The 17091-nt window shown below is 42.5% G+C and overlaps 1 protein-coding gene across 1 annotated transcript in view; it reads left to right on the top strand.

The window, feature by feature from the left end:
* LOC5575064 overlaps nucleotides 1-17091 on the top strand; it is a 172638-nt gene that overhangs the window by 137363 nt on the left and 18184 nt on the right. The window contains exons 5-6 of the mRNA XM_021843159.1: nucleotides 5999-6329; nucleotides 10335-13755. Coding sequence (XP_021698851.1) covers nucleotides 5999-6329; nucleotides 10335-13755 — 3752 coding nt within the window. The remainder of the gene's footprint in view (nucleotides 1-5998; nucleotides 6330-10334; nucleotides 13756-17091) is intronic.

Here is a 17091-nt window from a genome sequence, read left to right as displayed (position 1 = left end):
GTTAGTCCCAAGCAGTCATCTGGTTGGATCCTTGTGTATGTGCAATTGATCTGGCGATACTGGAGTAGCAACCACGGGCGACCAATCATGGTTAAGATCAAGTTTAGTTTTCATGTAGAATTTACTTACTATTTTTCTACCATAGCCTACGTACAATATACTTTTAGTAGAGACGGTACGTTTTACATATTGACGTAAGGCGTATGTACGTTTGACCAAAGTTTTCCTTCTTTAATTCATTTAACACTGAATCAACAATTTCGCGCCACAATACTCGCTTTGTGGCCGCATCTCTCTATCCTCGGTTCTGCCCCACGCTCACCAAATCGATGCGCACTTGATCCGCCCACCTAGCTTGCTACGCTCCACGCCTTCTTGTACCAGCCAGATTCGACACGAACACCATCTTTGCAGGGTTGCTGTCCGGCATTCTTGCAACATGCCATGTCCATCGCATCCTTCCATCTTTGGCCACCTTCTGGATACAGCTTCTTGTGGAGGCCATAGTAGGCCCGGCTTCCACTGATGATGCGCCTCCGTATTTCACGACTAACGTTATTGTCAGCCGTCGCAAGGATCCAAGGTAGACGAACTCGTCGACCACCTCGAACGTATCCCCGTCTATCATAACACTGCTACCTAGGGAGCCCTGTCTCGCTCGGGCCCACCAACTAGCATGTATGTACTTTGTTTTGGTCGCATTCACCACCAGTCCAACTTGCACTGCATCGCGTTTCAGGCGGCGACCTTTTCAAATGTTCGGCCGACAATGTCCATATCATCCGCGAAGCAAACAAATTGACTGGATCTCGTAAAAATCATACCCCCGCTGTTAAGCTCGGTTCTCTGCATAACACCTCCTAGTGCAATATTGAACAACAGATATGAAAGTCCATCATTTTGTCATAGTCCCTGGCGGGATCCAAACGAACTGGAGTGTTCGCCTGAAACCTTCACACAATTTTGTACACCTTGCATCGTCGCTCTAATCAGTCTCGTGAGCTTCCTGGGAAAGCTGTTCTCGTCCATGATTTTCTATAGCTCTACTATCGTATGCCGCCTAGAAATCGATGAAAAGGTGATGCGTTGGGTCCTGGTATTCACGACATTTTTGGAGGATTTGCCGTACAGTAAAGATCTGGTCCGTCAACGAAGCCGGCTTGAAACTTCCAACGAACTCGTTTACTACATGTGACATACGACGGAAGATGACCTGTGATAATACTTTGTTGTCCGCATTTAGAATGGTGATCGCTCGAAAGTTCTCACAATCTAACGTGTCGCCTTTCTTGTAGATGGGGCATATTACCCCTTCTTTCCACTCCTCCGGTAGCTGTTCTGTTGCTCAGATTATGCCTATCAGCCGATGCAGACAAATGGCCAGCCTCTACGGGCCCATCTTTATGAGTTCAGCTCCGATACCATCCTTACCAGCAGCTTTATTGTTCTTGAAATGGTGAATGGCATCCTTAACCTCCCTCAAAGTGGGGGCTGGTTGGTTTCCATCGCCCGCAGTACTGAAGAAGGCATTTCCTCCGTTGTCCCGTCTTTCATTGGCTGTGCTCTCAGCGCCATTCAGGTGTTCATCGAAGTGCTGTTTCTACCTTTCGATCATCTCACGCTCGTCCGTCAAAATGATCCCATCCTTATTCCTGCACATCTCGGCTCACGGCACGAAGCCGTTGCGGGATGCGTTGAGCTTCTGATAGAACTTACGCTTTTCTTGAGACCGGCACAGCTGTTCCATCTCCTCGCACTCCGTCTCCTCCAGGCGGGGTTTTTTCTCCCGAAACAGGCGGGTCTGCTGTTACCGTTTCCGTCTATAACGTTCCACGTTCTGAAGGGCCCCTTGCTGCAGCATGACCACCCGCGCTGCATTCTTCTCCTCCATAATCTGCCTACATTCCTCGTCGAACCAATCATTCCGTCGACTCCGTCCTACGTCCCGACGTTGCTCTCAGCTGCATTGTTGATGGCTGCTTTTACTGTTCTCCAACAGTCCTCAAGAGGGGCTTCATCAAGCTCACCCTCTTCCCAGCCTCGAAGTGCTGCACGCCTCGAAGTGCTGCGACATCCGGTTGCTTAAGCCGCTCTAGATCATACCGGGGCGGCCGTCGGTACCGTATTTTGTTAATGACGGAGAGTTTTGGGCACAGTTTAACCATCACCAGATAGTGGTCAGAGTCCATGTTAGCGCCACGATAGGTCCTGACGTCGATAATGTCGGAGAAGTGCCATCCATCAATCAGAACGTGGTCCATTTATGATTTTGTCTGCTGGGGTGATCTCCAGGTGTATCGGTATGGAAGGCTGTGCTGGAAGTAGGTGCTACGAATGGCCATATAGGCCTTTTCATGTGACAGATCCGTCTATGCATTTGTTTACATCGGTGGAGGACCGGTGCTAACACGGGCCTGTCATTTTCATAGAAGAACTGTCAAAGTGCTTCCCGATCAGCTGATTTGAAACGTCATGTGAATAGGCCTATTCTTGGAGGCGATGAAATCAATTAGTCGTAGGCCGTTTTCGTTCGTCAGCCGGTGGGCGCTGAACTTTCCAAAAGTCGGTCTGAATTCCTCCTTCTGGCCAACCTGAGCGTTTAGATCTCATATGATGATTTTGACGTCGTGGCTTGGGCAGCTGTCGTACTCGCGTTCGAGCTGCGTGTAAAAAGCGTCTTTATCATCACAAGTGCTTCCGGAGTGAGGGCTGTGCACGTTTATTATGCTTAAGTTGAAGAACCGGCCTTTGAACCTCAACTTGCACATTCTCTCTTTGATCGGCCCTCACCCGATCACGCGCCTCTGCATATCACCCATCACTATACAAGCTGTTCCCAGCTCGTGTGTGTTGCCGCAGCTCTGGTAGATGGTATGGTTACCTCTAAACGTTCGCACCATTGATACCTTCCAACACACTTCCTGCAACGCTACGATTCCAAATCCGCGGTCTTTCAGCACGTCGGCGAGTACGCGTGTGCTCCCGATGAAGTTGACAGATTTGCAGTTCCACGTACCGAGCTTCCAATCGCTAGTCCCTTTACGTCGCAGTGGTCTTCGCCGATTGTCCCGGTTCGTATTTTCTCGTTGATTATTCGTTGCTTGATGTTTAACGACTGGCTTGTAGGGCCTGACACCAACCGCCTAGATTTCCGGAGGACCATTCCTCCTAAATGTTCGGAGGAACATAGTGCGCAGTTTAGTTTAGAGTCCTTCTCTGACACTCGGACTATGATCAGTTGCTCCTGACATGGGCAACAGACGCTGTTGTGAGCCGCTCCTAACATGGACTACAGACGCTCCAGATTTGCAGAAGCAAGAGCAAAAGCAAACCCCCCTTTCCCTGTCAGCATATGACCAGAGTTCCCACCGGGGTTGGTTACCCGATCTTTCCTAAGGTTACTCATATCCCGGCCAGTACCGCGAGGAGGTAGGGATAGGAGTTGCTGGCAGGGTTGGGAAAAATCTCGAAATTCCTGTGCAGTAGCCCAGCCAAGCAATTCACAATCAGCAAAGCCAGTGAAACTCACGCCCATCGCCGCTGTAGGCAAAAAGCCTTGAAAATAGCAAAACACCCGTTGCTAAGGGTAACCCAAAATTACAGTAGAAAAATGTTTTATTTAACACTGTATTTTTCCCAAATTTGGTGCCTTCAATGACATTAATGCTTTAAAGAATTCACGCACCCAAGAAAGGCTGCTTGATGAGTTTCACGTTTTTGAACTATTGTATTGGGCTGGGGGTTGCGAACAGGATGTCAACAAGCAGCCAGGCTGCTGTCAAGCTAAACTTTTCATCAAAATGATCCGAGTATACCTTCATTTAAATATTGCTGTTTGTTCTATCAACCATATGTTCTCAAATCCATTGAAAGCAGCCTGAAAACCTTATTTCGTATGAATTATACCAATTTTCTTATGAATACCTTGAGAGTTGATGAAATGACTAGGTTTTAAGGAATTAGGTCTTAAATATCTACTGAGAGTTCATCAATTTTTCGAAATCAAAATTGAAGCCTTTCACCACAAACCTACTGATGTAGCTATGAAGGCATTACATCATATCGTTGATATTTCGACTGTAGTTTCAAGACTTTCCAGTCTTGACAAAATTTAAAACTGCTATTTCAATGTGATCGAAGTTCTGGCCCATTTGGGGGACTCAATTATATTTTGTCCTGCGTGGTTCGGTGGAACAGGTATTTGTGTGGTGGATCGAATTTTCCTCAACAATCAAAGCCAATTTTGATAGTTTTTTTTTTCAGTGGAAAAAATCGAATCATTATTTGAGCATCGAAATTTAGTAATTCGGGGTGTAGTTGATCAGTGGGGAGAAGTTGATCATTCACGTACCCACATGTATAAACTATCAAGAGAGCTATGATTCGAATTCAATTAGCACAATTTCTTTGACGTCGTATTACCTGATGGCTGCTCTTGATGTTCCTATGTTCGGTATGACATTCAAGATAATTATACCATGGAAAAACATATTTTTTTATGAAATGCTTGATGAACTGTTGAAGGGTTCTTCTCCAAACAATCAACTGTTGACAAGGCAATATAAAGACATCATTTAAAAAAACTGTTTCATACATTCCAGATATGTTCTGTGAATCCAGTTTTGAGTTTGCATTGTGAATAAACAATCATTTTCTGAGTAAAAAATGTATTTTTTTGCGCGCGAGTTGCTAATTTCAAAGAAAATTGCATACATTTAGGCGTTTAATATGGTGTGTTTTGTAATTTACAACATTCAAATTTAAAATTGACCGATATGTCATTGAGTTGTAAGATTTTTGAGAGTTGATCCAGATTCAGCGACCCCAAATTTAGTGAATATCATATCTCTTTATTTTAGGAAACTTATCGCAATAATTAATCAACTTCACCCCGGAATCAAAAACTCCACTTTTTGATTTTTAAAATATATTTTTGTAGTTAAATGAACATTTCGTAGAAATTTTGTTTGTATGATTCGATAGATATCTAACCAGTACATGTTTTAAAAATATATGGATAATAATGCATGGATTCTACTAGGAATAACAGAACTGAATCGCTCGAAAGTGATCAACTTCACCTCATTTTACGGTACTTGGACAAAAGAACTGCAACTTTCGAGTCCCTGGAAAAGATCCACAATCTTCGCACAAAATAAAATAATATTGTCAAGACTGAAAAGCAAATCTAATATCCATCCTAGGATCGTAGAACATCCACCAAAAAAATTGCGTACCAAGCAATGCTCATTTATTATTTTGAGTTCTTATTCGTCCATATGTTTTGTGCTTTAATATATTAGATGCTGGCTTTAAAATTAATGTTTGTTTATTTCTCATTTAATACATTTTTGTATCATTGCTCATCCGGGTTCTTCACTCCATCAAACATCATTTCTGAAACGTTAAATTCCAAAAGGAAATCCATTATGCACTGTGTACAAAGTTGGTAAGACCAATTGAAAATGATTTAACTTTTCTGACTTCCGTTACCACTTCTGATTGTAAAAAATTATTGCTCTATAGGATGTTTATCACCTGAAAAAATATGTGCACATTTTCGTAGCTGCCTAGTAGATAATTAAAATCTCCTTTGTTTCAACTGGACTCTCTTCTAATGGTGATTCTTGCTTGATTGCAAAACTATAAAAACAAACTGATAATTGTCACTACGTGTCAATAAAGTGACTGTTGATTACTCTTTGCTAAACAACTTTTTCTCTCTGCTTTCGATGGTGAAGCTCCTGCATGCTGCAAACTCACAATAAGATAATCCATATGTGGAACACGTTTCATATGTTGTTATTTTTCTTTACCTCTTATGTTCTATCGACCAGTTCCAACCCCCACAAGTTTCTCGGTCAGAAGAAAACAATCCTTTTTTCCGTTCAATTCATTTCTGCAACACGATTTCATTCGCCTGAATGAGCTTTGGAAGGACTGCTGAAGTATTAATTACTGTTCTATTTCTTTCCATCCCTTCTGCCATGGCAACCAGTGCCCCAAAGACGGCAAAACCCTGGATCGGTGGGTCGAAGTTGAACTGCCGGGGTGGAAACTCCCCCGGGCCTCTGGAGGCCATCTTCTTCGGACCGCAAGTTGGAGGAGGTGCCAAGTGCGGCGGTGGATCAGCTGGTCGCCTGTTGCACGCTCGAAATGTCCATAAGGAAATCTGTGCCTTGCTGCTGGGAGCACTGGAATCGCTGAGGCTATCGTTACAGGAATTTTGCACCGTACTGCCGCATCAATGGGCAGCGCTGACGGGTTCGACACCCTTGTCCAACCTGGACACCGAACAAAGACTGAAAAAGTTGGCCGATTCGGCAAAGGTGAGTTTGATGGTTTTCTGATATTCATATAATTATTAGTTGAAAAGATAAAATTGCATGCTCCGCATCACAGCCAAACAGACTAAAATTAAGGGGTCGTTTATAAGCCCAGTGAATTCTTTCTAAACAAGAGATTATGTCCTATACACAACAGTACACAATTAAATTGCGGTTTGCGTGGAAAACTGTGGAAATATAATCGAGTTGAGTTGCGTGAGCTACGACTCATGCGTGAAAAATCTCAAGCTTGAGATATAGACATTTTTACAACACTGCTCTTAGGCTTATAGCACTACTTTGAAGCTGAATATGCATGTCAGCACTATAGCACTTCTTCTTCTTCTCCTTATTTTTTCCTGACATATCGTCCCCACTTGGACAGTGTCTGCATCTTAGCTTAGTTTTCTATGAGCACTTCCACAGTTATTCACTGATAGCTTTCTTTGCCTGCATTGATCAAGGAATCTTCCCGGATGTATGGAAGCGACAGAAATTGGTGCTACTACCAAAGGCGGGGAAACCACCAGGTTACCCGTCGGCGTATAGACCTATCTGTCTACTAGATACGACGGGCAAGTTATTGGAGAGGTTGATTCTCAACAGACTAGTACCGTATACGGAGAGTGCGGACGGCCTGTCCAACAACCAGTTTGGATTCAGAAAAGGTAAATCTACTCTGGACGCCATCCAGTCGGTCGTTCAAACAGCTGAGGTGGCAATCGAGCATAAAAGGAGCGGCATCCGTTACTGCGCGGTTGTCACTCTGGATGTGAAGAATGCGTTCAACAGCGCAAGCTGGGAAGCAATAGCACACGCGCTTCACCGCCTCAAGGTACCGGTGCAGTTGTGTAAGCTTCTAGAAAGCTATTTTGATGGTAGGATTCTACTGTATGACACAGAGGAGGGGCAGAAAAGCGTTCGAATTACCGCGGGAGTACCTCAAGGTTCAATCCTGGGCCCGCTGTTATGGAATGCGATGTACGATGACGTACTGAGGCTGCCCCTTCCGACGGGTGTTAAGATTGTTGGCTTCGCCGACGATATCACCCTAGTGGTCTATGGTGAATCGATGGAGGAAGTAGAGTTGACAGCAGCGCACTCTATTTCCCTGGTTGAGGAATGGATGAAGTCTAGGAAACTAGGACTGGCCCGTCACAAGACTGAGGTGGTGGTGGTCAACAACCGCAAGTCCGAGCAACGGGCGCTTATCTCGGTAGGTGATTGCACCATAGAGTCCAAACGATCCCTTAGGCATCTTGGGGTAATGATTGATGACAAGCTGAGCTTCGCTAGCCACGTTGAATATGCCTGTAAAAGGGCATCTACGGCTATAGCGGCGCTTTCGAGGATGATGTCTAACAGCTCTGCTGTAATTGCCAGCAAACGCAAGCTGCTGGCAAGCGTGGCGCTATCCATACTAAGGTATGGAGGACCAATCTGGTCAAAAGCGCTTATAACGAGAAGAAACCTAAAGCGGTTGGAAAGCACGTACAGGATAATGTGCTTAAGAGTAGCAAGTGCATACCGGACGGTATCTAAAGAGGCCGTGTGCATCATAGCCGGGGCCCATCGGGCTCATCATCAAGGAAGATGCTCAATGCTTCAACCAAAGGGGTACCAGAGGAGTCCGCGACACGTGTAAAGAGGAAACGCTCAGAAGCTGGCAGCAGGAATGGGATAACTCCACTAAGGGTAGATGGACCCATCGGCTAATACCAAATGTGTCAGATTGGTATGGTAGAAGCCATGGGGAAGTGAACTTCCACCTGACGCAGTTTCTGTCAGGACATGGTTGCTATAGACAGTACCTGCATAGGTTCGGGCACTCAGAATCTCCTGCGTGCCCCAATTGTGCTGGTGTAGAGGAAACAGCGGAGCATGTCGTGTTCGATTGCCCCCGTTTCATTGTTGTGAGAGGTCGCATGCTCACTACATGCGGAGGGGACACGTCCCCCGACAATATTATAGAGAGAATGTGTGCGGATGCCGAGTGCTGGAATGCAGTAACTACGGCTGTCACTCACATTATGTTAGAATTGCAGCGTCTATGGCGCGCCGACCAAGAGTTGGCTGCAGAGGATTAGCCCTGCCGAGGCTGGTCCCTTGTAACATTGTTTAAGTCGGCTAGGAGAAGCAGTTTGCCTAGGCTACTTCTGCTACACGTGTTGTGCTATATGCACTGGTCCCTTCCCGAAGAAATACCGTAAGGTGGTTCCGGGGAGATGAGGGTCTGAGTCCAAGGGTCATGTCGATGCACTGTTCACCACTTGAGCAATTCTAAATGAATTGCTCAAGCACAGTGCATAGGCTGGTTTTAGCGGGTCGTCGTTGGTGCGTCATCCCCGCATTCCCTGAGTTATCTTCTCAGGGGATCTGTTTGCAGATTTCCCCCTTGTAAAAAACAAAAAAAAAACAAAAAAGCTTTCTTTGCCTAAGCTGCTATTTTAGTATTCGATACTCGGAAGATGATACTCTATGCCAGAGAAATAAAGGAAAATTTCCATTGCGAAAAGATCCTGGACCGACCGGCAATCGAACCCAGACACCTTCAGCATGGCTTTGTTTTTAAGCCTCGATCCAGGGAAAGTTTCTGGGAGAATTTCAAAACAATTTCATCAAGCAAACTCTGAAGGAAACTCTGGAGGAATCTTTGAAATAATACCTGGGATACTCCTAGACAACTTGAAGAAACCTAGAACAAAATGTTGTAGAAAATGTTACTGAAGTCTGTGGAAGATAAACTGAAGAATTTTATGGAAAATCCAGAGAAGCATAACTGGAAAATTCGCCAAGGATTTCCAATAAATTGTTGAATTCTGGAAGAAGCCATAAACTAAAATCCAAAGTCAATGACTTTAAGTCATATAACATTAAATAAATTCCTGGAGAAGTTCAGGACTGTTTTATGAAATTTCTTAATTTTTCCTGAAAAAATTTGATTTTTTTTTTGGATTTTTTTGAATAAAAACCTTGTAGAAAATTCCATAGATAAATATTGTCCTAAATGATGAGGAGGTCGAAGTGGAAAAATGGGAAAAATGACTCAATCAGAAGCTGCAGCTGTTTTCAATACATGAAATAAGTTTTTCCCGACTTCAAGTGCTAGGATAGCTAGGAAGCAGGGATGCCAGTTTGAAAGACATGCCTTCCATTGGAAGAAATTTAAGTAGTGTGGAAGACATTTGGAAAAACGAAAGTGATTTGGTAGACATAGCAGAATTTGCAAATGCATTTGGAAGACAACTTTAAATTATTGGTATTTTTTGAATTTCTAGATTGGAAAAAAAAGTTAACAATTAGAGAAACTCTTCTAGAAGATTTTTGCAGTGCTTTAGCAGTCCATCTCGAATTCTACCAGAAATATTCCATGGATACCTTCAGATATTCATCTGAGAATTTTTTCTAAGTATCTATCAGAGTTTCTTCCACGAACTCTTGCAGGGATTTCTCGAGAAAAATCTAAGGATTCCTACAAAGATTTCTCCTGAAATTTGTTTCAATATTTCTTGTTAAATACAAATGGCATGGGTTTATTATAGAAGATTGAACAACTGGTCGCACTGGTTCAACCCGAACAAAATCAGAAACAGAACGTAGGAAGGAGCAAGATGAGTCAGAAAGAAAGATAAGTCAGTGCCACAAATAAGCTACCAGTGGTATTAACACGACCGTTACACTACCAACTGGGCTATGCTTTATTTTGTTAGGTAGTGAAAATATTGAACATTCTGTTTTACCTTAAATTCTTAATTGTCGACCTTGAAAAGTATTAGTCAATTCTTTTACATTACAAGTAGGAAGACTTGTAATGTAAAATGATTGATTCATACTTAAGAACTATTAAGAATTTAAGGTAATAAGATTTAGGAACAATAATTAAAACCACCATAGCTTGTAATATAAGTCGTATACAAAACTTGAGACAACAAGAAATCTGAACAACCATAAACACTTTTATAAAACTAGTAAGCAAACAGTTTTCTTTATTTATTTCCCTTTTTTCAGCTGATGGATACCGAAGACGATCTAGCCGCACGAGCCAATTCCGATATAGCTCAACTGTGTGCAGAATGCATACTTTATTGGAGGCGAGTACTTTCGGCAGCCAACCAACCCTCGGTACATAGCCTATTGGCTAAGAAGCATCACACACTGCGCGTTCGTCGTTTTGCTGAAGGTTTTTTCGTTATTGAAAATCCGAGACACGCTGCTAGTGGATGCTACGATTCCAACTACCAAAACTATGTAACCATATGTGAAATGGCACGGAGATCCAGATATCTTTCATCACTGCCTCCCTTACCGGTACATTGCACTGCATTAGACGGAGACGCCAATTCGCTGCCATTGATCTTTGAAGACCGTTATACGGATTCGAAGGACTATAGCAAGCGACGATCCGGTAGCGAACCCCATTTAAACGGTCACAGTGGAACATTAGGAAAGATGAAAAACCACCATCATCCAAACAAAATTGCACCCATTATTAACAACAAGGAATGTTCCTGTGGAATTGCATCATGCTACATTGAGCCAATCCCAAAAATTTGTAATAATTACATGGGACTAATGACAACACGGTACGCATTAGGAGGTGATATTCTGCAAGCAAGTTTGACGATAACCCCAGCAGCAGCGGCGTCACAGAATGGAATTTGTTCTAAAACTCTTTCTAGGCATTCAGTTTCTACGCTTTTAGAGCCTGAATGTCAATGGGATCAGTTTAAAGCAGTATACGCCCCAGGAACGACTATTACGGGTGGCACTCTTCCTACGCGACATAGTAAATCGTTGGATCAGCTCGAAATCCAGAACAACACTTCATCACTTCCCCGACAACACGTCCATAATGTCAATTACGATAATTTTAATCAAAAACAAATCATATACCATCAACCAGGTAATGCTATTATACAGGCAATCCCATCAAAGCCTAAGAAGAACCCCGTTCAAGCTGAAGACCTTCTAAAGAACATAAACGAATTCAGAGAAAAATACAAGAATCCAGGAGATCCTCGTAAAACAACCAATTCAAATAGTTCCAACAGCACCAGCATATACGAAGTAAAGGACGTAACACACCACCCATCAACCAATGTACAAACTTTGAACAGGATGCCCAAACAGATTAACGGCTATGCCGTGCCCAGAACAGACTACATCCATGAAGTAAAGCACCACAATCAAACACCAATGAAGCATGAATCAAACGGCCAGCAAGCGCATCAGCTGCAGTCTTGCTATTACAACTCTCTACCGAAAAACGCAAGCATGGGTCTTTCAATTCCACCAAGAAATTCGTATCCACCGATCCGTAGTAAAAAGCAACAATCTACTGGATCACTCAACACCACAACCGATTCGAACACGATTCCCCGTAGCAACTCATCCCAAATGTTGAGAATGCAAAACGGTACTCCCAACATAAATAGTAATACATTACCACATCGACCTGTGGAGTTTGCTCGGATAAGAGTTTCCGATTTCAAACAGATGGTCAACAATCAACGACGAAACAGTAAAGGAGCAAACGGAACCAACGAATCAAGCAGTTCGAACAGTCCTGCAATCACTCCTAAAACTCGCAGCAAACAAAGACGACTTCTTTCGTCGGCCAGCGTTCCCTTCAAATTGGAAAATTTAGAACTTGAACAAGCTGGTGGCACCGCTGGTTTCAGTGAAAGTTTACCAAACCTCGCACCTCCGCCAGCCTTTAGCAACTCTCCAAAGCCACCATTACGTTTAAGGCGGAGGCATTCGAGTAGTGAATCAACTTCTTCGTTGAGCGAGCAATCCGGGTGGGTATCCAGTAGAAGAAGCACAGGTCCATCCAGTCCGGATACACTCAGGAATGACCAAAAAATTGTGAATGGCGAACAGTTGAGAAAAAAGCTACTGAAACTTTTGAATGAGCAGCCTCGGTTGGTGGAAAGGAAGAACAGTAATCAATCGAACATCAGTGAATTTCTCGTTCGAAGCAATCAAAGTTCAATGAAATCAAAATCCAACACTGATAACATAAAAAGCTCTGTACAAATCGAAAACTGGAACAATCTAGAAAAGGAATGGAATGAGCCACGTTCGATACAAAAGGGTAATGACGGAAGACGAAATACTCAACATTCTACAATGGAGGGGCGCCACCAGAAAAGAAGTACCAAAAAAGAGAAATCTAAATCTGACTTCGATTTGGCCAATATCTCTGACTACGTATTCGATGATCTTCGATTACTTCCTCCTCAACAGTTCCGTGATTTGGCTCCACCTCCGCCAGATGAGTTCAGAGACCCTCCATCTTTGATAGAGGATGTTCAGAAAGAGGTGCCTACTTTATCTAAAAAGAATCCTCCACCAAATGCTGCACCTCAACCTCCGACACCCCATCAAACGCTGCAATCACATCCACCAGTGCAACCACAGCCACAACAGCCTTCATCTATTCTAGTTCCCCAGACTCAAGCTCTGCCTTCAATGATTGTCCAACAACAGCAAATCATTCCACCAGCTCAACAGTATCAAATTGTTCCGGTCCAACAAGTCATTCAACAACCACAGTACAGCAAACCGATCCAGCCACCTATAAATCAGCATCTTTATATCAAAAAATACGAAGTGCAAGCCATCGACAACCCACTTTACCACATCTATGAGGTAGTAAAAGCTCCACGTCCTGTACTTAAATCACAAAGTTCCAGCGAATTGGCCGCAATGGCCAAATGTGCAGAAACTCTGAACAATCCCAATGCCACCATCAACAGTAGCATACCGCAGCAAAACGGTATCATGAAACATCCTCAAGAAAATCCAATTCCTCCTGAACGAAAATCATCAATGCGAAATCTAGAAAGGGTTCAACAAAAGCCGGAGGAAGACGAGACCAAAAAACGGGTTGATCCACCCATGCAACTTCTCGAATTCGAAAAATGTCGAGAAGAGTTCCGCAAACAAATAAGCTACTCTGGATCAATCTATTCGGACTATCAGAAACTAGCATCCGAGATGCCGTATTTCCATATCAGCGACGAATTTCGGCCATTCTCTACAAACGGGTTGCACCTGGTGATATGTGTCCACGGACTTGATGGGAATTCAGCGGATCTAAGGCTAGTGCGAACTTATCTGGAGCTGGGCCTACCCGGAGCTCATCTGGAGTTTTTAATGTCGGAGCGCAACCAGGGCGATACGTTTTCCGATTTTGAAACAATGACCGATCGCTTGGTAGCCGAAGTACTGTACCACATCGAAACATACCAACTGAACCCAACGAGAATTTCGTTCGTTGCCCATTCGCTTGGAACAATCATCGTTCGATCAGCTTTGGCAAGGCAACAGATGCGACCGCTACTGTCGAGACTGCACACTTTTCTGTCGCTATCAGGACCCCATCTCGGAACGCTTTATAACTCCAGTGGACTGGCGAATATGGGTAAGTATCCAGTTTCATGTGCGTAATGCAGCAAAACTAAAAAAACATGCAGCTTGCTTTTTAAACAGCAAAATCAAATCGAATTCCCTCAGTGATCTTTAACACTTAGGCTGACCATAAGCTAACCAGATAAAAACGGGACAAATGAGGAACAAATACGGGACATTCTTACAAAAACATAAATAATGCTCTCATAGACTATGTACATAGGGACCTTCCTTAGCCTAGTGTTAATGTTCACGGCTGCAAAGTAAAGCCATGCTGAGATTGTCTGGATTCGATTCCCTGTCGATCCAAGATCTTATCGTAATGGAGTTTTCTTTGACTGCCGAGGGCATAGTATCTTTGTACCTGTCACACGATATACGAATGCAAAAATGGTAACAAATACAAAAATGACAAGGTTTAAGTTAATAACTGTGCATGCTCTGTGCCATTAGGGACATAATGCCCATGAAAAATAAAAATAATATTAAGACTACATTTTCTTATGTTTCACTTGAAAATAGTTCGGAAGCTAGAAATTTATATGATGATTTCTGAGAAATAGCGTTCTTAAGAAATTTCATTTCCAAGAAAATTATTTATAACATTCAATGCGATTTTAAGGGGAATTTTCCTCTTAGGTAAGTAAGATGGAAATGTTTTAATAATAACGACCATACCATACGTAAATTGTTATAATTCTTTGAAAAAATCCACTCTTTTCAAACGTAAATCTAATCGATATCAATAGTGAAATCGTCCTTTAATATATTGCTGTGTGCGTTTGAAACGCAAATATCAAATGCGGAAACACTAAACGCGGTAAGATTTTCCACAAGGAAGGCGAAGTCAAAGTTTGATTTTCTTTGCTAGGTTGGCGGTGATTTGGATCCTGGTTGCTAAGTATCCTTTGATTGCTTTGTGTTACCGCATTTGAAGCCAAGTTAGCCAAGGTTTGCACGTCAAACGCAAACAGCAATAATTCAAAATGATGGTTAGATAGTGTATCTATGACAAGATCTATAGGTTTTAGAAGATAGATTTGAAAAGTGAACTAATATATAGCAATAGTAAATTGTAGGTAACTTTTTTCTCAATAATTTTTTTCTTGGGATTATGTATTTTAAATATGTTTATAACACACGTCGATATCGATGGTCTCCAATTTTGGTCGATAATATCGACGAGCATTAAAAAAAAGTGTTTGTTTAGTTTCATTCTAAGTTTCGTCAAAGAAAATTTGAAAGGAGATTGTAAATAGGTTCGATTGTTATCCTTATCTCCAAAATTGGTCTTCTTAACATTTTCTTTCCCACAGCTTTTATCGACATTTTAGCTGTCAAAACGGCGTCATTATTCAAAATCATTTTTTGAAATGTCATTGAAAATCAATAGTTAGTTGCTTTTTTATCAATATTTTTTTTCGTTGGGTAACTTTTTTATGTCTAGTGAGACAAATGATATAAATATAAATACATTCCAATATCTATTGAGTAAATCGTACTAATTCGATTCAGCTAGTGTTCGTCGGAAATCGGCAGATCATGGAAAAGAAATTGTTAAGTTCAAGTAAATCAGCCTTAATTTTAGGTTCGAGTTCGGGAAACATTGCGATTCCATACGAAATTTTAATCAAAATTTTTAGGAAAATATTTTTTTGGTCTCATATGATATTTTTTTGTATTTTTATTGAGATTGTGAAATTTATTTCATAATCATCAACAGGCATTTCATAACCCTGGGCTAGTGTTTGGTTTTGGTATTCGATCCCAGGTCCTCGTCGTGAGAGGTTTTGTTTCAATCACCACCCTCTGAAATAATAATAATGGCCCAAATTTTAGAAAAACAGTCGAAAATTAGAGCACAAACCCAAAAATATTAATCACAAGCATATGCTTTCTAAACATCAAGTTTAATTCTGAATGAGAAACTAATAACTACTAGAAAACAGATGATTGAGATATAATATTTTCAAAAATAATTAAGCGCTGTTTGCTAGATTGCTGAATTTTATTCAATTGTTGTTTAATATGCTGTCCCAATTATCAATTTCTAAAAATACGGGACAATTTGAACATTTTGAATAATACGACGGGACAGCTCGTTCCAGTAGTAAAAACGGTACAGTCCCGTTAAATACGGTACGTATGGTCAGCCTATTAACACTTGAGTGGTCACGCTGCTGTATTTTGCACAACAGCGGTGGAAAACCTCGCTTGTCGTACACTACATAAGCGTGATGGTTCTGACGGTGGAAAACCGCGCGACAGCTGGAAGATGCTTTCCCTTTTTCAGGTGGTGAGCTATCATGCGTCTACAGAAGTTCCATTTCAGTGAATGTTAAAGTGAACACACTATGATTGTTGTCGTAAAGCACCGGTTTAAAACGAATTACCCAAAATGCCATATGTTACGGATTTACCAATTGCCTTTTTACAAGGAGGGAACCTGCAATTAGGGGTCTGATTGGAAGATAACTCAGGGAGTATGGGGATTCCTCACCACCGAAGACACACTAAAACCAGCCCTCTGTAAGTGTATACAATGCACAGATTACGGTATTACTTCGAGGAGGGCGAGTGCACTTTGACACATGTAGTAGAATTAGCCTCGACATACTGCTTCCTCCGACTTAAACAATGGCACAGGGGACCAGCCTCGGCAGGGCTAATTCTCTATACGTGCTTTCAAATCACTCTAGGTTTCTGCTTGTTGTAAGCGCTTTTGGGGATATTTGTCCTTCATCTCTCAGTATAGAAAGCGCCACGCCTACCAGGAGCTTGTGTTTGCTAGAAATCACAGCAGAATCGTTGAACATCATCCTCGAAAGCGTTAAAAGATTGCTAAGGAGTTGCTTGGACTCTATGGTGCAATCACCCACCGTGATGAGCGCCATTTGCTCAGATTTGCGGTTGTTGACCTCCACCACCTCAGTCTTGTGGTGGGTCAGTCCCAGTTTCCAAGACCTTATCCATTCCTGAACTATGGAGATAGAGTGCGCTGTGTCAACTCTACTTACTTCTTACTTACTTACTTATTTGGCTTTACATCAATTATCTTGATAAAGCCTCGCCAACAATATTTCGCCAATTCCCTCGGTTCATGGCCGCTTCTCTCCATCCTCGACTGTGACCCACGCTCTCCAGGTCCTGGTGTACCTGGTCAATCCACCTAGCTCGCTGCGCCCCACGCCTTCTTGTTCCGACCGGATTCGTGGCGAACACCATCTTTACAGGGTTGTTGTCCGGCATTCTTGCAACATGCCCTGCCCAGCGTATCCTTCCAGCTTTAGCTACCTTCACGATACTGGGTTCGCCGTAGAGTTGAGCGAGCTCGTGGTTCATCCTTCGC

This window comes from Aedes aegypti, chromosome 2, assembly GCF_002204515.2.
Source record: "Aedes aegypti strain LVP_AGWG chromosome 2, AaegL5.0 Primary Assembly, whole genome shotgun sequence".
NCBI lineage: Eukaryota > Metazoa > Arthropoda > Insecta > Diptera > Culicidae > Aedes > Aedes aegypti.
This window is presented reverse-complemented; position numbering and strand designations above follow the sequence as displayed.